This window comes from Rhincodon typus, chromosome 34 (assembly GCF_021869965.1).
Source record: "Rhincodon typus isolate 14 chromosome 34, sRhiTyp1.1, whole genome shotgun sequence".
In the NCBI taxonomy this organism is placed as follows: Eukaryota; Metazoa; Chordata; class Chondrichthyes; order Orectolobiformes; family Rhincodontidae; genus Rhincodon; species Rhincodon typus.
Window position 1 is genome coordinate 15891339 of NC_063365.1, and position 22695 is coordinate 15914033.

General features: G+C 40.2%; 2 protein-coding genes across 7 annotated transcripts in view; one reads left to right on the top strand and one right to left on the bottom strand.

The window, feature by feature from the left end:
- Nucleotides 1-2317, bottom strand: part of parga (poly (ADP-ribose) glycohydrolase a) — a 190648-nt gene extending 188331 nt beyond the window's left edge. For 2 of the 5 annotated variants that reach the window (XM_048616252.1, XM_048616251.1), the window contains exons 1-2: nt 2095-2317; nt 1577-1708 (exon numbers count right to left, since the gene is read on the bottom strand). In XM_048616252.1, the coding sequence (XP_048472209.1) occupies nt 1577-1708; nt 2095-2314 (352 nt within the window). In that variant the 5' untranslated portion in view covers nt 2315-2317. The remainder of the gene's footprint in view (nt 1-1576; nt 1709-2094) is intronic. The other 3 variants (XM_048616254.1, XM_048616253.1, XM_048616255.1) reach the window with 2 other exon arrangements.
- Nucleotides 2318-9063: 6746 nt separating this feature from the next.
- Nucleotides 9064-17826, top strand: rps24 (ribosomal protein S24). 2 transcript variants are annotated; one of them, XM_020522517.2, is made up of 7 exons: nt 9064-9134; nt 12198-12263; nt 13957-14166; nt 14252-14362; nt 15248-15267; nt 17383-17416; nt 17670-17751. In XM_020522517.2, exons 1-5 carry the CDS (start codon nt 9132-9134, stop codon nt 15251-15253), a joined length of 396 nt encoding a protein of 131 aa, XP_020378106.1. In that variant the 5' UTR covers nt 9064-9131; the 3' UTR covers nt 15254-15267; nt 17383-17416; nt 17670-17751. The 2 variants fall into 2 exon arrangements, with proteins under 2 accessions (XP_020378106.1, XP_020378107.1); XM_020522518.2 differs by lacking the exon at nt 15248-15267 and having other exon boundaries at nt 17670-17826.
- Nucleotides 17827-22695: the final 4869 nt, after the last annotated feature.

Consider the following 22695-nt stretch of genomic DNA (forward strand, 5'->3'; position numbering starts at 1 on the left):
GGCAGAAGATACAGAAGCCTGAACACACGCACAAGCAGGTTCAGGAGCAGCTTCATTCTGGCCATTATCAGACTGTTGAATGGACTCTAGCCTCAAATAATGTAACCTGCATGCCTCTTTTTGATCTGTACACCCTTGCTTGTTGTGATCTGCCTGTACCACTTGTAAACAAAGCTTTTCACTGTATTTCGGTACACGTAACAATAAAATCAACCAACCAAAATCTCATCCATTAACAATTCAAAAGTAGTATACATTTAGTTGCTCATCTGAAGATATCTCATTGTGCTCAAAAGGACAAAATATACAGTAACAACTCATATAATTACATCATCAGAGAGAACTTCCAGGTTCTCTCGTAGAAAGAGCAGAAAGCATCATTACTAGAAGAAAGATGATGCCTGAATTACAGAAGTCAACTTTGTAGCCTTCTCATTCAATTTTCTCAACTGCAATTTAACACATGCCCAGGAGCACAAACTTATCCTTTCAGAACCTGACACAGGTTCATACAACACAAAAGAAAACTTAAACAAAAATTGCTTGAGAAACTCAGCAGGTCTGGCAGCATTTGTGGACAGAAAGTAGAGCTAACATTTTGGGTCTGGTAACCCTTTTTCAGAACAGAAGTTCTGAAGCAGAGTCACCACCACACCTAAAACTTTAACGTTGTTTTCTCTCCACAGATACTGCCAAACCTGTGGAGTTTCTCCATTAGATATAGTAGGAACTGCAGATGCTGGAGAATCTAAGATAACAAGGTGTAGAGCTGGATGAACACAGCAGGCCAAGCAGCATCAGAGGAGCAGGAAGGCGTCTAGGCCCGAAATGTCAGCCTTCCTGCTCGGCCTGCTGTGTTCATCCAGCTCTACACCTTCATATCTGAGTTTCTCCATTAACTTGTTTTTGTTTCAGCTTCAGCTTCCAGTACCTGCAGTTCTTTATTTTAAAATATCTTAAGAGTTACTTTAAAGAATTTAATTTGCATTGACTTCAATTCACAGCACAGCACTTATGCCCAGAAAACAAAATTCTGCTTAAGGAAGAGAACAACATCACAGATTTGTTAACTTGTGAAAGAATCTGTCACCTTGGTGCAGGAAATGCTAATGAGTGGATTACTGAGAAAATAGGCAAGAAAAGCAAAGGACGAAAGCAAGAACAATGTGGAAAATTGACTGAGTATCAGTTGATTTGGGCCACATTCAACATGATGGCCCTTCAGTGGTCTTGGGACTCCCTAGGAACTCTTATGTACCTCCCCGGACAATGCACCAGTATCCAAGGACAAAATCCATAGAGTTTTATTTTTGTGGGCACTTTTGTTTATTCTTTCCTAACTTGAAATAGGAAACAATGCTTTTTGGCAGTCAAAAGGGTGATGAAATCTCCAGGGAGAAGTCCAACCAAACTTAATAGCAACCCTATAAAACAACTGTATACTTTCTTGAAACTTTGCACCTAACATACTGCAGAGTTGATATTGAAGTCTGGCATGGAGTGTTTCCACAGGTGAAGTTCAGACTGGAAATGCTGCTGTGTGGTACAAAGGGGCAGGCTTTGCCTGGTTACAGACCTTTCTTACGAAATAGCAAGCCAGTGCTTCTCTCCTCTGGTCGACAGATGCTGGAAGGGGAAAGCTGCTGGGGGGCAACTTCCAGCCTCAGTCTTTTGCTCATGGGCTCGCAGCCTGGCACTACGCTCATGACTGATTTGTTTAGGGGGAGAGAAGTAAAATAATGTTTAGAAAATTAAAAAAAAACACAGCTCAATCACTACGCTTCAGAAATAAAAGCACAAAAATAGGAGGCAATCAGGTTGGAGATGGGGACGGTGAATATTTTGCTGTCAGTGGGGGTGGAGACGCTCAGAGATCTCACTATAACTAAGATGGCGGCGGGGGTGGGATAGATCTCGCGATCGCCGCGGAATTTTCGAGAAGCGCCCACACCCCCACCCCAGCACACCCCCCCAAACCCCCCACGTCACGGAGTGAAAACAAAGAAGAGGGTCTTTGTGGAGCTCGATAAAAAAAACCTCTCCTTCCCCCACCCCCCTATCCTTCCCCTCCTCCGTCAAGGAACGTATTTAAACCTGTCGCGTCCTCCGCCTCGCCGGCATCCTGCCTTCGATCACCGTCCCCGACCGCCGCCTCCTTTGTCGCTCTCAAACCGGCCGCCTGCCGAGTCAGCCGGGCGGCTGTAGTTTCCCGGTGGCAGAGCGGAGCCGGGAGCGAATGGGGGAAAATGGAAGGCTGGACTACAAGTCCCGGCATGTCCCGCGGTGGCCGTCTGACCGTCATCATAACTGACATCCAAATGCACCAGCCATCTTCAAGGCCGGTGGCGCGTCACCGTGAGGGCGGGTGCAGCCCATGGTGAAGGGAACACCCGGAACTGATAGGTCTCTGATCAAGTTCACTGTTTGACAGAGACTTACTATAACACCCCACATCATTCAACAATACTGACGATCGGTGGTTAAATAGCCAGGGCCAAATGCTTGAACAGTTTTCCATTCAGCATCATGACTGGCCTGAATGAATTGCACTACTCTCACCTCCAGTTCTGAAGAAGGGTCACTGGATTCGAAACGTTAACTATTTTTTCTTAGATGCTGCCAAACGTGCCGAGTTTCTCCAGCAATTTCACCCTTTTTCAGATCTTCAGCATCTGCAGTTTTTGCTTTATCTTACCTCCTGGTTGCTGTAACCTAAATGTTTGATCTTTGTGAATTTGACATCTGGAACAAAATGTAAACTATTAGCTATATAATCGTTTATTTTATTTTACATAGATGATTTGGAGTTGGGGACTAAGTGTGGTGTGTCAAAATTTGCAGATGACACTAAGGTGAGTGGTAGAGCAAAGTGTGCAGAAGACACTGAAAGTCTGCAGAGGGATATAGATAGTCTAAGTGAGTGGGCAAAGGTCTGGCAGATGGAGTACAATGTTGATAAGTGTGAGGTCATCCATTTTGGTAGGAATAACAGCAAAATGGACTATGTTTTAAATGGTTAAAAAATTGCAGCACGCTGCTGTGCAGAGGGTGTCCCTGTGCATGAATCGCTGAAGGTGGGATTGCAGGTGCAGCAGGCAATTAAAAAGGCAAATGGAATTTTGTCTGCCATTGCTAGATGGATGGAGTTTAAAAACAGGGAGGCTATGCTGCAGCTGTATAGGGTCCGGGTGAGGCCACACCTGGAGTACTGTGTGCAGTTTTGGTCTCCTTACTTGAGAAGAGATATACTAGCACTGGAGGGGGTGCAGAGGAGATTCACTCGGTTGATTCCAGAGTTGAGAGAGTTGGATTATGAGGAGAGACTGAGTAGACTGGGATTATACTCATTGGAATTCAAAAGAGTGAGGGGAGATCTTATAGAAACATGTAAGTTTATGAAGGGAATAGATAAAGTGGAGGCAGCGAGGTTGTTTCCGCCAGCAGGTGAAACTAGGACTAGAGGGCATCGCCTCAAAATAAAGGGAAGCAGATGTAGGACTGAGGTCAGGAGGAACTTCTTCACCCAAAGGGTTGTGAATCTGTGGAATTCCCTGCCCAGTGAAGCGGTTGAAGCTACCTCACTGAATGTTTTTAAGGCAAGGCTAGATAAATTTTTGAGCAGTAAAGGAATTAAGGGTTATGGTGAGTGGGCAGGTAAGTGGAGCTGAGTCTCAAAAAGATCAGCCATGATCTTATTAAATGGCGGGGCAGGCTCGAGGGGCCAGATGGCCTACTCCTGCTCCTAGTTCTTATGTTCTTATGTTTTCTGTACTGTCAGAAAAAGTATTACGGCAGCATCTATCTGTCAAATGATATGTTGGATGAATAAGTGGACCTGCTTGTATATCCATATATTTGGAAAACAACAAAATTAAGTTTTATACCTTCATTTGCTGATATATGGTTTTCTTCATGCAGCTGTGAATAATAGGAAAGAACAGGAGTGTTTTTGTAAATTGTATTTCCATATAGCTGGACTTAGTAAGCAAGTGGGGGTAGAATGTTCGCAAAGTTTCCAAATATGCATATTTTACAATAGGTCTTGTTATTTCAAACAACATATTGCTTGTCAGACATTTGCTGTTGCAATAGTTTGGGAACAAGACCAGAAAATATTCCACATGGTAATGTAAATAATCTTCATTATTTTTGTCCAAAGGCTGTGCTTGTACTGCATCATAAGAGGGAGCACTTTCTACCCATGCACAAATATTTAAGCTGGCAACATTAAAACAAATACGTTGACTTGACGCAGACCAACAATAAAGTTCAGGTCACACATCTTTTAGGTCAGTGCAGTCCTTAATGGTAAGTTTTTGCATCTAATTTACCTTGAATCTGTTCCCCCTCTGAATCATGCTTATGATGATTAAATAAATGAAGTAGATATATAATTAGAACACTTCAGTAAATTAGATTCTTGAATTCTAGTGTACAGAATTGATTGTCATATTTAGTCTGGGAACACATTTTCATAAAATGTAAAAAAGATTTCTAAAATATTTAAGAAAATTTAATTAAATGAGATGGAATTCAAAGTGACAATTGAGCATTCCATTATATATCAATTTAGTAACCTGAGAAGTGGAGTTTCTTTGTGGTCCCTGCACAAAGCCTTAACAGATGGGATCCAGCTTAAGGGGGGCTTTAACTTTCATTCCAAAGTCCACGGCAGGTGGACTGCAGTAGTTCAGGAAGGCTGCTCACCCCTTCTGAAGGGCAACTAGGGATGGGCAATAAATGCTGGCCAGCCAATGACACCCACATCCCACAAATGAATAAAAAAAAGTTACTGAAAGGAAAGAGAGGACTTTGTGTATATTTATATAAAAGAAAGGACTGAAGACAACCTCATTATACCTTTAGACAGTAACCCCAATTAATCTCCATAAAACAACTCTCGGTAGGTACATCAGCAAGTTTCTAAATAACCTTCTACGGAGAGAAGTGACTCCACAGTCAATTACCTTATCAATGTCCCTTTCTTCTCTATTGTCTTCAGTGACTGAGTAAACTATTTGGCTGCAACAGCTAATCCTGAACGCAATGCCCCTTTAAGCTCAATTTATGATTTTATTTTGTCTTTCGAGACCTTGTTTACATATTCCCAAGATAAAAGGTTTTATTAATTCTCTATCACAAATTTCACAAGGTCTTCAGAATTCTCAGAACTCAGGCTGTTCACACGTCCCCAGGGCGTATCTAAGTTATTAGATAATTGTACATCCAAAACCTTAAACTTCCACATGGTTGGTCATTTTAGACACGCAACTGTTTTCCTGGCTTCCAGTCCAGGTGTCATTGAGGTCAACAAAGTAAGAACAGTTCCCCTTTTTAAATCATAAGAAACAACTCTATTTTTCTACAGTGTACTGATCTAGGAAAGACATTAATTCAGTAAAAACAAATGCTGTTAATATAAATAATATTGCGACTGATTACATGATTGATGAATTTTGACTTATTCAAAGCATAATCATTCTTAAGTTCAAATCAATAATTACGAAGTAATAATCCAATACATATCCACTAAAAATGATGCAGAAATCAGATGTAAAAAATGTGCAAATGTGATTGTACACTTACGCTATCTGGGTAGATCAGAGGGACACATCAAATAAAATGATATGTATATTAAACCTGTTGTAATATCACTGGATATTTTAAACACGATCCAAACACCTGTTGCCAACCAGAATGGTACTGGAGCAGTTCCATGTGTGTAACTGGCCAAAGTGCGGGCCAAATGCACATGCACAACAATCCCCAATGTCCTTCCAATCAGCAGTTGGTATTACTATACTCAGAAAGTTGTAGGTCTGAAGAACGTTTCAGAGCTGGTGAGAAACAAAGCAATAGAAACATTTGAAAACAAGAATGAAAAGTTTAATATTCAGCCATTATTCAGCTGGGAGCCAATATAGGTTAATAAACACAAAGGAATGATGAGTGAACGAGATTTAGTGTGAGTATTGAATGAGTCCAAGCTTATAGAGGATGAAAGATATGAGGCAGAGCATACATTGGAATATGGCAAGGTGGCTCAGTGGTTAGCAGTGCTGCCTCACAGCGCCAGGGACCCAAATTTGATTCCAGCCTTGGGTGACTGTGTGGAGTTTGCATGTTCTCCCTATGTCTGTGTGGGTTTCCTATAGGTGCTCCATTTTCTGCCCACAGTCCAATAATGTGTAGGCTAGGTGGATTGGCTGTGCTAAAGTGCCCCATAGTGTTTAGGGATGTGCGGGTTAGGGGATTAGCTATGATAAAATGTAGGGTTACAGGGATAAGGTAGGGGGCTGGGTGGGATGCTTTTCAGAGAGTTGGTGCAGACTCAGTGAGTTGAATGGCTGTTTCCAGAGTGTAGGGATTCTATGATTCTAATCAAGTCTAGTCATAGCAAAGGCAGGAATGAGGGTTTCGGCAATCAGTAAGCCGAGGCAAAGGATGTCTGGGGATGTAAGTAGTCTTCTAGTAATGGAGCAGATATGTGGTCAAATACTTATCTCAGAATCAGGAAGTATGTTAGTAAATCTATTTTGTCTGGAAAACTGAAATTGGGAATAAGTGTGTGTTCATACAGGAAACAATTGAAACATAGGAATCAATGTTCAAGGATAGTAAGAACTGCAGATGCTGGAGTCAGAGATAACACAGTGTGGAGCTGGAGGAACACAGGAGGCCAGGCAGCATCAGAGGAGCAGAAAAGTTGACATTTCAGGTCAGGACCCTTCTTCGGAAAATCTGAAGAAATTTCTGAAGAAGGGTCCCAACCCGAAGAATCAGTGTTCAGTCAAGACTGCCTGATGACGCAATTTTCTGAATGAAATCAAGTTGATTAGTAACTCTACATCTTAGTAATTGAGTCATAGAGGTCTGCAGCATTGGAAAAAGGCCCTTTGTCCCATCAAGACTGCACCAGTCAAAAAAAAACATATTCTAATGCCATTTCCCAGCACTTAGCATATAGTCTTGTATGCATTGGTATTACAAGTGCACATCTATATACGTTTTAAATGTGATGAGGGTTCTATCTCTACCACCCTTACAGGCAGTGTGTTCCAGATTCCCACCATCCTCTGGATGAAAATCCCCTCTAAACTTCCTGCCCCTTAACTTAAATCTATGTCCCCTTGATCATTGATCCCTCCACCAAGGGGAAAAGTTCCATCCTGTCTACCGTTTCTATGCCATTCAAAATATTATACATCTCAATCTCCTCCTTTAGTCTTCTCTGCTCCAAAAAAAAATGCCCTGATAAATCTCCTCTGCATTTTCTCCAGTGCAATCACATCTGTCCAAGAATGTGGATTTGGGAACTGCTGAAATGAAACAGCTGAAGATTGTTGTGCCTAGACACTACTATGAGGAACTCTTTGTCATGGTGTACTGTGAAGGAGATGACTGACCTTCAGCCACCACAACCATCTTCCTTTATGCTAAGTATAATGCCAACCAGTAGGGAGTATTTTCCCTGTTTTTTTATACACATCATGGGACGTGGGCATGGCTGGCCTGGTCCCATTTTCAGTTGCCATATTCCACTGATCTCTTCCATCTGCAAGCAGAGGTCCTATTTCATTTTTCTTTTTCTTTCTGTTCCTCTTGAAAATTGGCCATGGTGTGTTACACCCCCCTCCACCACCAAACTCCCTGCCTGCAAAGTCCTAATCAAAAATGAATGACTCACAATAAATTCTCCAGCATTGAAGCAGAAGTATGGCTCACTCAGGATTCAAACTTGGGCTCGCACAGGCATCCAAGGAAGAATGGCTGGAATGTTGTGAGCTGACTTACACAGTGGCAATGAAGGCACAATATCCTCCACACAGGAATGAACAGTTGGTCCTCTGCAGGAACAGAGAATCCCTTCAGTGTGGAAGCAGGCCATTTGGCCCATCAAATCCACACCAACCCTCTGAAAAGTATCCCGCTCAAACCCAGACCCCTGCCTTATCCCTGTAACCCTGCATTTCCCATGGTTAATCCACCTAGCCTGCACATCCCTGGACACAATGGGCAATTTAGTATGGTTAATCTAGATAACCTGCACATCTTTGGATTGTGGGGGAAACTGGAGCACCCGGAGGAGACACAGGGAGAATGTGCAAACTCCACACTTATAGTCACCTGAAGGTTGAATCAAACCCCAGTTCCTGGCACTGTGAGGCAGCAGTGCTAATCACTCAGCCACCATGCCACCCGATGGAGGTCACTGAGCGTCCAAAACGGAATAGGTGCCCAGAGGGAGAACTGGGCGCATTACATGACAGTGGTATTGAGAGACAGTACCAAGGACTTTATGTCATTTGATGTCTGCAAGGTCACACAGTCTGAGGAGGGAATAAGAAAAAGGGAGATTAAAAAAAAACTCAATAGGATCCTGAAATTGCACTGGGCTCAATCCTGCCAGGAATGTGAGACACCTTCCTAAATCCCTAACCCCAATACCCCAACAAATTCAGAGAGAGAGAGAGCCTCCTTAAAATTCTTAAAGAGAGTAACACAGAAACACTTCAAAATACGTCTTACCCCAACTATGTCAGGGAGAAAGAGAGCAACTTATCCATATCCTATGTGGGAATACATCATTAACTAGTTGTCTCATTTGCCCAGATCACAACAACAGTACACCGATATTTGCAGAACTAATTTTTGTATTTCACCAAGATTCTTTCATAAATCAAGTATTGCAGATGAGATACAAAGACAATTGTTACTAAGCTGCAAGTTGTTATAATTTGCTGGGAAGGATTTACAACAAACAGCCCTCTAAAAAGAATTGTAAAGGAAAAAGTAATGCAGGGCTATCAGGAGAGAGCTGGAGAGTGGGAGTAATTGGAATACCTGTAGCTCTGTCAATGAACTGGCACAGATACAATGGGCAGAATGGCCTCTTCCAGCACTTTATGAACCGATAGTGAAAGCACACAGTGAAAAATTGAAGAAAAAAAATATTTGCACTTTCTGCAATGGCTATGCGTTTTAAAATTTAAAAATAAACGCTGTCACAGGAATGTGTAGAAAATCAATGTTTCCAATCAGGCAGTTGCGCGGCCTTCACGAGGGCATATGATTGACAGGCGTGGGGTCCTAGTTCCTTTTCCGAGCCGTGCACCAAGGCGTCAGCCGAGATGGTGAGTGGAGAGTCAATGAATCCGTTCAAAATCACCGCCATCCGTGGCCATCTGTCCTCAGACCTGGGGTGGATGTCTGTCCCAAGAGTTTTCTGAATGTTTTGGCGTCTTACTGTCTCTGTATCTTGTCTATTCATGTTACCAAATAGCCCATAAACTCCGAAAGGGGTCACCAGCAGCCACGGGCCTGCTTCATCCCAACGGCAGGAATTCGCTCCACCTTTTCGCCGCTCGGTTTCAAATTGTAGTTGCCTGATCCAGAGGTTGGCTTTTAGGTATTGACGAGGCAAGAAATGTGACCCGGACTTTGATAGTTGTGGTTGAATGTATCAGCTCCGCTGGTAGCAGAGAAAATGAGAACTCTGTTTAACTTCTAAGAGTTAAAAACAAGATATGTAACGTGTTAAAATATGAGCTGGTAAACATGCAGCAATCCTCGTTTGGAATGGGATTTAATTATTAATTATGCAGCTATACTGCCAACGTTTATTTTGATTTTAAGTAATTCGAGAGTAGAACTTCAGAGACTTTTGGTTACAGTAAAAGTAAATGGCGTTCCAATCTCGAAGGAGCACTTGCTTTAGTACCCAATTGGAAAATAACATCAATGCCATCTACGTGGATCTAATAAAAACGCCGTGGTTCGTGAATGCACAGGGAGTGATAATGTTAAGGGTTGGGTTTCCTGATTAAAATAAGTTTTAGCACATAAAATGGGGGAGGACTTACAGAAAATGTGGCTGAGGGCTGCTGTCATGGGTTTCGGACCAAGATGTGGGAAGGGGGAGGTTAGAAAAAATGAGAGGTGAACCAGAGTGCTTGTAGATTGTGGAATTTTGGAGAAGAGAAAGGGAACCAGAAGTTACAGAGGAAAGGGGAGTTGAGGATTATCAGATCAGCAATAATCTTCATTGAATGGTGGAGCAGACTTGATTGGCTCTTACGTCGTGTAGTGTTATGGTTGGTATAATGGTCAAATAGATGGTAGATGAGTTTCATGGGCGGCACGGTGGCTCAGTGGTTAACACTGCTGCCTCACAGCGCCAGGGACCCGGGTTTGACTCCACCCTTGGACGACTGTCTGTGTGGAGTTTGCACATTCTCCCTGTGTCTGCGTGGGTTTCCTCCGGGTGCTCCGGTTTCCTCCCTCAGTCCAAAGATGTGCAGGCTAGATGGATTGGTCATGCTAAATTGCCCGTAGTGTTCAGGGATGTGTAGATTAGGTGGGTTATAGGGAGATGGATCTGGGTGACTCTGAGGGTTGGTGTGGACTTGTTGGGCCGAAGGGCCTGTTTCCACACTGTTGGGAGTCTATGATTCTGTGAAATGTGAGGTGATGCATTTTGGTAGGAACAGTTTTGAAAGGCAATGTAAAATAAGAAGTATGATTCTAATCAGGTTGCAGGTGCAGAGGGACCTGGGTGTGTATGTGCATAGGTCATTGGTGGCAGGGCAGGTGGAGGGAGCATTTTGGAATGTATGCTGTATCCTCTGCTTTATTAATAAGTATATAGAGTACAAGAGCAAGGGTGATGTTGAACTTGTATATGACACTTGTTAGACATCAGCTGGAGTATTGTGTACATTTGTGTTCCATGCAAAGATGTGATCATTTGTGAGAGTGCAGAAGCAGTTTATAACAATGGTTCCTGGGATGAGAATGGAGGATAGATTAAAGAAGTTGGGTGTGTTCTTGGAGAGAAAGCAGTTGAGAGGAGGTCTGATAGATGTTTACAAAATTGAATGGGCTGCATCTAGTAGATAGGGAGAAACTGTTTCCTGTAAAAGGGACAAGGTATAGATTTTAATTTGCAAAAGAAGCAAAGGTGAACCATTTTCATTTGGATTAATTATGGAATTAAATGCTCTGCCCGGAAGTGTGGTGGAAGTAGGTTCAATTAAGGTATTTTGGTGAATATTGGGCACTCATTTGGATAAAAATAAACTGCAAGGGTATGGGGAGAAAGCTGGAGATTGGCACGAGGTAATTAAACTTATTTAACGAGTTGTTGCAGGCACAATGGCTGAACAGCTTCCTTTTGTGCCATAAGACTTGTGATTGAGGTTTTCCCTGACCTAGAAGCCTAAAGAGGGATATGTTTAGGTGAAAGGGTATGTGGTTCAAGTCAGGAGCTCACTTAGGAAATGTTCTGACTTCTCTTGCAGAGTCAAATTAGAGGTTTCCAGTTGAAGGCAAATTAATGTTGTTTTGCCTTTGTTTTGTACAGCCTGTCAATAAAGATTACCTTTCATGATGTTTGCTTTAAAGTGCTTTGGACTTTAAGCTTTTTTTTATTCATTCACGGCATGTGGGCATCACTGACTGGAATAGCATTTATTGCCTATCCCCAATTGCCCGGATGGCAGTTAAGAGTCAACCACAGTGTTGTGGGCCTGGAGTCACATGTAGGCTAGACCAGGTAAGGATGGCAGATTTCCTTCCCTAAAAGACATTAGTGAACCAGATGGGTTTTTTTCCTGACAATCGGCAATGGCCATCATTAGATTCTTAATTCTAGATTATTATTGAAGTCAAATTCCACCATCTGCGGGATTTGAATCCTGGTCCCTAGAACATTACCCGTATCTCGGGATTAATAGTCTAGCAATAATACCCACTAGGCCATTGCCTACCCATAATAGCACTCACTATTGTCATGCAGAAGAAACTGTGATAGTCAATTTGCACATGTTGTGGTCCCATGAACAGAGTGCAATACATGCCAGATATTCTGTCACAGTGGTTCTAGTCGAGGGATACACAGTGCTCAGAACCAAAGGAGAATTCTCCTATTCTTCTAAATAGTCTCATAACATCTTCTACTTACAGTCGAAGCGCTAGACGTCTCTGACAGTGCTACGTGTCCTCAGTTGTACCCTGGAGTGTCAAGCTCCAACTATGTGCTCAAGTTTCTGGAGTGGAGGTTGAATCGTTGACCTTAGGATTGAGGCGATAGTGGTACCCACTGAACCATAGCTAAATGCATGATCTTGCTAATTCATTGGTGTACTTGTTATTGTTCATTATGTCTACATCTAAATATTTACTATTTCTACATGCAGAATGACACCGTGACCATCAGAACCAGAAAGTTCATGACAAATCGCTTGCTTCAACGCAAGCAAATGGTGAGTTGAAATACTTTGCTATTTCTATTGTACTATATGTACTTTATTTCTATACGAATGTTTAAAAAAAACTCATCTGATAAGTAATCATTATTTTCTTTCTTGCGCACACTTACACTATTATTGTTGCCGATTTTTGTCTAGTTAGTTTTCGTTTTTCCAAAATTGCAAATGTGTGGTCTTGTGTTTTCTCCCAATTCAGTCTGCACTTGTTGAAATTGTGATTGTTCGTCCTGACCTTTCTTTGACTTTTTAAATACCGAAGTCTTAAGTGGAGCTCGTTCCTTTCATAAAACTTTTTTTCCTTTTATTTTCCTTGCAGTCTTCAATATTTGAAGAAAAAAATACTCTTTATGTCACCTAAATCAATGCTTCCTGCTGTATCCCGTTGCCTACTCTTGCTAAACAGGGTAGTGGTTGTCGCATGAGTTTCCCTATTTAACAAAAAATGAAAAAAAATCAAAGTTATTGAAATAAAATTTACTTGTATTTATGGGAGCCTGAGAATAGCTGTAATTTTGCAGTACATAGTGAAAAGTTCAGTTTGCTGGTCTGCGTGAAATCTTCAGAGTTCGTGCAGTCCTCTTGAGATGATTAGCAATCATCTTTTATACCCCTTATCTAAAGTAATTATTTGCAATTTGACAAACTGCTGCAGTGGTCAGCCCTGGATGTGCGTGTTTAGCATTTGTTTTGTTTAATGTGTAAACAGTCAATAGCAGCGTAAAATTGCGAAGAGATGTTAATGGATTAAGTGAAGGAGCAAAGCCTTGGCAAATGTGATTTCATCCTGAAATAGATACCCAGGTCAAAATAGTGATGAGCTGGAAACCGGGTGAAAATCCAAAGATACTTGGAATGTAGATTATTTAAAAAGTTATAAACAAAATCAAAAAGTATCCAAAAAGACTAAATATATATTCATCTTGATATCCAGATAACAAAAACAGTGCTTTAGTTATGCAAAACCCTAGTTAGATCACAAACAAAAGCAAAGTTGATGGAAAATCTCAGCACGTCTGGCAGCATCTGTGAAGGAGAAAACAGAGTTAACGTTTCAGGATCAGTGACCCTACCTCGGATCCCATATAGAGTAATGAGAGCAGTTCCAGGTTATACCTGGAAAGTTTTATTTGCCTTGAAGAGATTGCAGCATGGATTGACTTGAATAATACTTGAACACTTGCGAAAGTACTCCCAAGAGTTTAGATGGACTAAGGCCTGATTTGATTGAGGATTTTCACGCTCTTAAGGGCAACATATTGGGTGGTTATCAATATCCAGTCATTAGGAAAGCTTAAGATTGGGGACCCTATCTTAAGTTTGAGCCAGAGTTTTTGAGAGTGAGAAGTCATTGGGGGAGGGGGGGTGGAATTTGAGACAGATCACTAACTTGTATTCTATTTGGTATTTTCTGATTTTTGACAGCTGTCCCTGAAACATGCAAAAATGCCCTTGCATTAACATTGTAGCAGAGTAGTCTGGCTTGAAATTACCTTGTAGCTTCCTCATGTTGCGTTTATTCCTCGTGCGTTTCCTAATATTGATAGTTTGTTGAAAATTGAGAGCCAAGTGCTTTCTGACCATGACAGTGCCTTTAGTACAGCATCATGTGCCTATTGCCCTTTTGTACTGATCTCATTATATTTTCTGATTTATGGAATGGATCACTCATCATCTTTTTCTAACCTAGGTTGTCGATGTTCTCCATCCTGGCAAACCCACAGTTCCTAAGACAGAAATTAGAGAAAAACTAGCAAAAATGTACAAAACGACACCAGATGTCGTGTTTGTTTTTGGCTTCAGGACACAATTTGGTGGTGGTAAGACAACAGGTTTTGCCATGGTCTACGATTCCTTAGATTATGCTAAGAAGAATGAACCTAAACACAGGCTGGCCAGGGTAAGAATACAATCTGTGATGCCTCAGTGGGTGTTATTGCTTACTCAGCTTCAGGTTTGCTGACTTGTGCCTGTTGTGTTTTTAGCATGGTCTGTTGGAAAGAAAGAAGGTTTCCAGGAAACAACGAAAAGAGCGCAAGAACAGAATGAAAAAAGTTCGGGGCACAGCTAAAGCTAATGTTGGTACTGGCAAAAAGGTATGAAACCTTTCCTCAAAAAAAAAGTGCTTTTGTGTCTTGTGATTATTTTCTGTTCAGCTTTCCACTTGAGAGCGTCACTTTTCAGTTTTATCTTCTTTTTCATTCATGTGTGCTGTCTTTTTTTTTCTTCTGGAGTATAGAAGGTAATTCATACTAATTTTGTGTGTAAGTGTTCTAGTGTTAGTTTACTAATAAGCTTGGCTTTCCAAATAGCTTTACTGAATCACAAATATAAATATATTTATAGTTGATGGTTGTATCATGGCATTTAGTTAAAAATGCCATTTCTCCCACTCTCCACATTAACATAGCATGTTTAATATTAATGAACTTGTCAAAAAACCTTCAAGATAACCATGTTATCAGTTAGCTTGAGGCCTGCCTCAGTTAGCTTGAGCTTTAAGTTTTCTACATGTGGACTGGAACAGATTGCTCACAGGTTTAAATAATCTTTTGAATCCAGCAGTATAAAAGTTGAAGTTTCCAGGCCTCGTAAGTAGACAGAACTTGTGTATATAGAGGCTCCTCTTATCTCATTTTCACTTCATGCTGTTAAATGCTGCCAGTTCACTGACTTTGATGTCTGTTTCTGGCACTAGTTTCCAAAAGATTGGAGACCTCTGAATTAAGTTCTAGTTCTGTCAGCCAAACAAAAAAATTCACAAGCAAGCTATATGTTTTTGAGTGTTTGCTGTAACCCTTCGAACCAAAAAGTAGTTAGAAGTTGAATTGTCAGTTTAATTTATAATTCCCCACTGTTTGTGTTTTTTCTCGCTGGTTTCTAATAACCATTAAGTTCATTGTCTGATTTGTTTCTTAACTGCAATCAGTCAATAACTTTGTTTTGCCTTTCTTGTTATTCTTGTGGATTATGTCCTTCAGAAATGAAGCGTCATTGACAGGTACTGGATTCCAAGCATGTGTGCTGATATAAACTGCATGCCATCAAAATTTGCACTGTCCTGCTTGATGTTCACCTGATTAAAGCTCTGCATGTTTGCAATATTTCATATAAATCTGGTGCTGCTTTATGATCAAATCAGGGTATTTCAAATTTTCTTGTCATAGTTGCATAAGTTTTCTCATGCCTGTCAACAAAACACTAAATATGATTGAAAAGCAAAAATGTAGATGCTGGAAACCTAAAATAAGTCAATTTGACTACTTAAGGAAAAAGTACTGACTGTTACTCATTAGTAAAGACAAAAGGAAGCCCATATTTTGGTATAACAACAATTACATTATAGGAAAGCAAAACATATCCAGCTCTTTAGCAAATTGAAAGTGAATCTGTGGATAGATTTCCCCCACTGAACTAAGGTAAATTGATATTTCACTGATTTGAATGCCTTCACTTGAGCCTATAAAGTTACATTGCTTTATCTGAAGTCACCAAGAGAGTAAAGTGTTTGTCTAAAAGTCTGGAAAAATAAGTGTTGACCTTGCACTGATGGGAGGAACTACTGGTGTGATCTTATAATTGGAGGTACATATAAAATTCATACTAAGTAGAGTAAGTAGAATGCTGTAGGCATGTTATGTGTAGTGAGTTGCCAGCTAGTTTTGAATACCGTTTACTCATTTTACAATTTTTTTCTAAAAATGGATATGTGCTCCATCTGCTGGTCACTCAAGTGGTACACCACCTTTACAATTTAAAAAGTGTTGAACATTTTGAGTTAGTCACTGAAGCTGAATTGATCTTCAGATAAGTATGCAAATAATTCAGTGAGGTCCGTAACAACTGTGGTTTCAACTGTTAAAAGTAATAATCAGGAAAAAAAAGCATTAACTCTGATTATGCAACATGAAGGAGGGAAATAGGATAAAAAGGTATTGGAAAAGAGCTAAAATTCCTGTGCACACTCATTTCTGACATATCGAATCACCTCAACATTTATATTGGGTGTGTAAGAGGAGAGGGAGTGGCTGTCATGATTAATGATTAAGCATAGGACCCCGTGGTAACATTAGACGTGATACATGATTTGTTTGTAGTAAACTACACTATTTGTAACAGTATAGTAGCAGCATTTTGAGACCTAGATATAGTGCATGGTTTATCAGCGATGTGTGTTAAATCTGAATTTGGTGTGAAATCAAATTAAAGATTTTGAATCCTTTGCTTTTCTGTCACATGAAGGGCATTCTGGCTTTTTTTTACTGGCTTGTATGTAGAAGCTGGCAATAGTTCGGTTGTATTTCTAAACTTGGTTTAAATGAAGCACAGAAAATCAAATTCCTGTGGAGTGCAACAGCTTTTGTCTCTTGAAATGTAGCATTGTCTTGATCATTGAGGTACCTTAATTGTCACTCTGCATTTTGCTGCTTATGCTTGCACAGTCGTTGTGTTTCAGCAGTGTCTTTTAAAATTATTTTAAAGCTGATTGGTGCTGTGAATTTTTCGGTGCCCACATTTATCAAATACGTGACTGCAATTGCTAGTTTTGAATAGGACACTTTCACGTTATTTGGAATGTGACATACTGCATCAGATCTTATTGAGAGTTTTGTGATTTAAATTTGATTCCTGCCATTGCTTATCTTCAAGTTAGTTTATTTTTATGTTGAGAAAATTCTTGATCTACATCTCCTCTTGTCCTGAAGAGGATTGAATCTTAATCGGATGTTTTTGTACTAATCGGAGCCCAAAGTGAGAGTGAACTGAAGGCTGAAATGTAATACACACGCAAAAATGGAAATGTTGAACATGGAATCAAAATTGTTGGAGATATTATCAGGTCTAAAGAAAGTTTTGCTTATTGGGAATTAGTTGTTGGGAGTTCACAAAGCTTTCTGGTCACTCTGTCTCTTTGACTTCCGACTAATCTCTTTTTCTATGAATAGCACATTTGCATTGGCCGTGTGCATCACCTCTCAGCAGCAATATGAGAAAATTCTTAGGTTATGAATAGATATCCTAGGGCTTTGCTACCAAATTATTTTTATTAAAGAAACTTGACATAACATTTTTGTGAATTGGCTAATTTTGTTCTGCTTTATTTTGTTTGCCACAGTAACATGGGAAAGACATTGAAGGTTCCTTGAAATGTGAGTAATTGATTATATACTTGCCCTTGATTTTATGATGCGAAACTTGTGTGTATAAGAATAACTACTGCTCAGACAGAAGTATATAGCTTCTTGTTACCTTGTATTTATTTGCTTCTTTTAATCTTCAGTTGAGATTTTTAAATTGATTCAGATTCTTTGTAAGGATTTAATCCTTGACTAGACAGCAATGTAATGGATGGTGTAAAGATGCAGACTTAAACTTATTTTTTCCCTTTTTGTTTTTTAACAGGCTAAGTTATCCATGGATCATCACCTGTAATTATTTCTCCCCCAAATAAATTGTATAAAAAAAGTTCTCGTCTCTTGTTTCTATGTGTACAGAATCTACATGCTTGGATATGAACTTGTAAGGGTGGGCATAATGAATACTGACTTACAACCTTAAAGCAAATCTTTCACTTGATGTTATTTTGGAGAGAATGCATATTCTGCTGAACGTGAGTACTTTGACATGACAGTTCACAGTGGGCACATCTATTAACATGCAGAGTTAATGATGGATAGAAATTTAACTGTCAACATAAACTAATTTTTGCACAGGGCTTTTGCAGCCACTAACATTTTGTCTTGATCTTATCAGTTTTGGCTGAGTTTTAAGCCAAGCCCAAGAGTTTGCTTCGAATACACTACCAAAAAATGGTCCACTGGTTTATGAATTATGTTTGTGGCCCGAGAACGGTCGCCAGTTAGACATGCTGATCAGACTGATGCTTTTCTCCTATTTAAAAACAACTGCTTTCTGTATCCATCCAACATATAGGTATTACAGCCTGTTTTGTGTTGTGATTCACAGCAGCTTTATTTTTCTTAAAAGGGAGCAATTATATCTAATCTCCATGCAGTAGGTTTCCTTCTTATTGATGTCAGGTAATTCTTGCAGTTTCTCTTCCTGTTCCAGTCACCTCTGGAGACCCTGTCTGTCTATTGATGACCCCTATGCTGTCACTTCGCATCAGTAGCATGTCAGGTTCCGCATGTGTACTTATTGAATTTATCCAATTAAATGTCTTCAATTCTTACTCCCAAGCAATTCATTTCATCCTCTACCTTGCTGCTGACTCAGAATTCAACAGACCAGTTTGCAACTGATCTTGTATTTGGAGAGGAATCACTTGCAGCCCTAGTACAATGTGTTTGTACTTGCCCCAGGCCTTTTCCTGTCAATGTCCTCGGAGTTTTGTTAACTCCAATCTGAACAATTTCAGGCTGCCCTCTTACGGCACTTCATAAACTCTAACTCATCCAAAATTCTTACCACTAATCCTAACCAATAGCAAGTCCTCATCATCCTTGTGCTTATTTACATGTTCACTCGTTAAATCTTGTAAATCTCTTACATTAACATTTGTGTCCTTGTGTTTGACTTCCTGTATGTCCTTTCCTGGAGCAGAGACATTTTATATTCATTCTATGGCATCATAAGAAATATAGGCAGGTGTAGATTGGTCAGCCTCGGAGCCTGCTAAGCCATTCAAAGGATCGTGACTGATCAGACATTCCTCGTGTTCACTTTCCTGTGTTTTGCCTTTAACCCTTGATTCCCCTACTTATTAAGAATCTATCCGTGTCAGCCTTAAATATACACAAGGACTCTGCCTCCACAACTCTGTGGCAAATTGTTCCAAAGGCACTCAACCCTCTAAGAGAAGAAACTCCTCTTCATCTCAGCCTTAAGTTGGGGCCCCTTCATTCTGAGACTACCTTCTGGTCCTAGATTCTGCCATGAGGGTTAGCATCCTCTCTGCATTTACCCTGTCAAGCTCCTTGAGAATCCTGTATGTCTCAATGAGATCACCTGTCATTCTTAAACTGCAGTAAGTACTGTCCCAACCTGTTTAGCTTTTGTTTATAAGACAATCCCTGTATACTGGGGATCATCCTAGTGAGCCTTCTCTGAACTGCCTCCAATGAAATATTTCCTTAAATAAGTGGACCAAAACTGCCCTCAGTACTTCAAATGTAGTTTTACTAGCACCTTGTACAGTTGCAATAAAACTTCCTTCCCGTTATACTCTTAATCCTCTTGAAATAAAGGCCTACGTTCCATTAGCCTTCCTGACTCTTCCTGTTGCACCTATGTGTTAGCTTTTGTATTTGTCACAAGTACCCTGAACCCTATTTGTGTTGCAGCTTCCTGTAAATTTTTCCATTTAAATTATACTCTGTTGTTTGCCCTTCCAAAATGAACAACTTCGCATTTTCTCAAATATATTCTATTTGCCCACTTCTCTGTAAACTGTATATCCCTTCCAACTTGCCTTTCCACCTGTTTTTGTATCATCTGAAAATTTGGCCACAGTACATTCTCTTCCTTCCTCCAAGTAATTAAAATACATTGCAAACAGTGGTGGCCCCAGCGCTGAACAATGTGGAGTCCTACTGTATAACATTGCCAACCTAAGAAAGAACCTTTGCTCCCATTTGTAGTTTTTTGCCCATTAGTTCATTTCTATCCACTCCAATATACTACCTCCAACTCCACAGGCTCTTAAGACTTGTCCTTTTTTGACTCCCATAAGATATGGCTGGCTGGCCAGTAATTATTGCTGAGAAGATATTTTAGGAGTCAGCCACGTTGTTGTGCTTATGGGGTCACATGAAGACCAGACAGAGTATGGGTGGCAGATTTCCTTCCCTAAAGGGCATCAGTGAACCGGATGGATTTTTTTACAATAGTGGGTATGAAACTAGTCTTGTTTTCCCTTTTTGTTTGTTTACCGAATTCATATCCCACCATCTACCATGGTGGGATTAAAACCCAGTTCCCCAGAATGTCAGCCTGGAGTTTTGGATTATTAGTCCAGTGCCACTACCACCATGTAATATGATTCAAAAATAAGACTCTTCTTTTGCTGGAAAAGTATATCTACCATATGAACAGTTAGATGGGTGGTATTACTTATAGATTTTTGGAGAGATTTTGTCTGCAGGGAGCTATAGAATGTCTCTAGCACAATTAAAGGTGGGAACTTCCCATCTTTTTGCCTGTACATTTATGGGCTGACTTGTGTTTTAGGTAAATTAATCTCTAGAATTACTAAATTAATAGTTCATGTTTGTTGCTTTGGCATTATATTTTTGTGCTGTCAGGTAGCATATTGTTCGTTGGAATACGTTTTACCAACCCTCAGCTAATTGTGCCTAGTAGTACAGCTTCAAATGGACACCCTACCCCCTCTGTCTGTTTCTTCTCACCCTCCCTGCCCACATATACACACACAGACCATGTTATTAATGTAAATAATTCCTGTTAATATGAAAGCATATTCCCAGTAGATTATTGAAATCTGAGGTAAAAGTGTTCAGAATACTTAACAGTTCAGGCCGTATATCCAGAGACCAGCAGTCATTGTTTCAGATCAATTACCTTTCATCACATTTCTAAATATATTAACTTCATGTTTTTATCTTGTATTTCCTATTAGGGGGTGATCTGATCAAACCTTTCAAGATGTTAACAAGAAAGATGGGGTAGATAAAGATAAGCTAATTCCATTGGTTGGGGAGTTTATAGCTCGGGGTATAGTGTGCAAATTAGTGCCAGACTATTCAGGAGAGATGTTAGGAAACACTTATACATGCACAGGGTGGTAGTTGTTTGGAGCTCTCTTCCACAAACTGCAGTGGATGCTGGATCAGTTAATTCTAAATCTGAGTTAAATACATTATTGTTAAGCAACAGTATTAGGGGATATGGCTCAAAGACAGGTAGATAAGAGTTAGGCCACAGATGAGCTATAATCTCATTGAATGGTGGAACAGGCTCAAGGGGCTGAATAGCCTACTCCTGTTCCTAGTAGTTGAGTGTATGTCCTGTGCATCATTATGAACAAGGAATGGAAAGAAGCCATATGGCCCCTTGAGCTTGCTCTGCCGTTCAATAACATGTGTGTTTCAAATTCCACATTCCCATTTATTCCCAATAACTTTTGATTCCCTGGCTTAAAAATCTATCTACCTCTGTCTACGAACATTCAATGTCCAGAGGGAGAGTTCCAAAGTCTCACATCCATCAGTGGGGTGGAAAAAATCCACAACCCCTTTCCTGAAAGGTGAGTTTTAATTTTAAAACAGTGCCTCCTTGTATACTGACTCATTAAAAGCAAACATCCTCCATTCAACTTGTTGACAGCATTCAGGATCTTGCATGTTTCTTATCCACTGCTTGGCCTGGGGGTTATAAAGATTTCTTTCAAAAAAAATGAAGTTAATTTTATGTTACTATGCTGTAATGCTTCACTTGGAATCATAGAACCCCTATAGGGCAGAAAGAGTCCATTTGGCCCATCGAGTCTGCACCAACCCTCCAAAGAGCATCCCACCCAGACCTAGCTCCTCTATCCCTGTAACTCCCCTAATTTACCTAGCCTACATGTCTGTAGACACTATGGGCAATTTAGCATGGTTAATCTACCTAGCCTGCACATCTTTGGACTGTGGGAGGAAACCAGAGCACCCGGAGAAAACCCATGCAGACATGGGGAGAACATGCAAGCTCCACACGGTCATCCAAGGCTGGAATCAAACCCTGGTCCAAGGTAAATGCAGGATATGGGGATAGGGCGGGGGATGTGATTCTGGGTGGGATGTTCTTCAGAGAGTTGGTGAGACTCAATGGGCTGAATGGACTCTCTGCACTGGAGTGGATCTATGATTCCATGAAACTGGAATTACCTCTGTCTGTCCTCTAATTTACCGTGGTCCTCAAACCCTTAAACGTTTGGTCTCCTCCTCGAGAGACCTTGGGACACTTGAAACATTTTAAGTTAAAAATGGTATGTTAATTCCTATTTTTATTCATAACCAGCCATTGAAGAATCTGACTTAATTCACATGTGTAACTCAGAAGTTGGAGAAAAGTAGGTTGAAACACAAAGGGGGGAATGAAGTAAATTGTAATATTGATTAATACATAAATTATCACTTTGTAATTCCATAATTTGGTTAAGGATGGCATTGCAAATAATTAAGCATGCACTTTGAGTTTTCATTGTAGGAGTTTGTGAACATGTGCAGAACTGAACGAACTCCCAGGTTTCAAGCCTTGTGGCTTGTTGGTGTTACTGTAAACATGTTGAGTAATTGGATGATTCAGTTGTTCTTAGCACTAAACTATTGCTTTGAATTAAGGAAAGTAACATCAAATATTTTGAATAAACAGTAGGCTGTAAGCTTGCATTCAATGGATAGAATAAATGTTTCCTTCATTTGTTCAATTCAAAAACAAGTTTACTTACAGCTTTTTTATAGCAAAG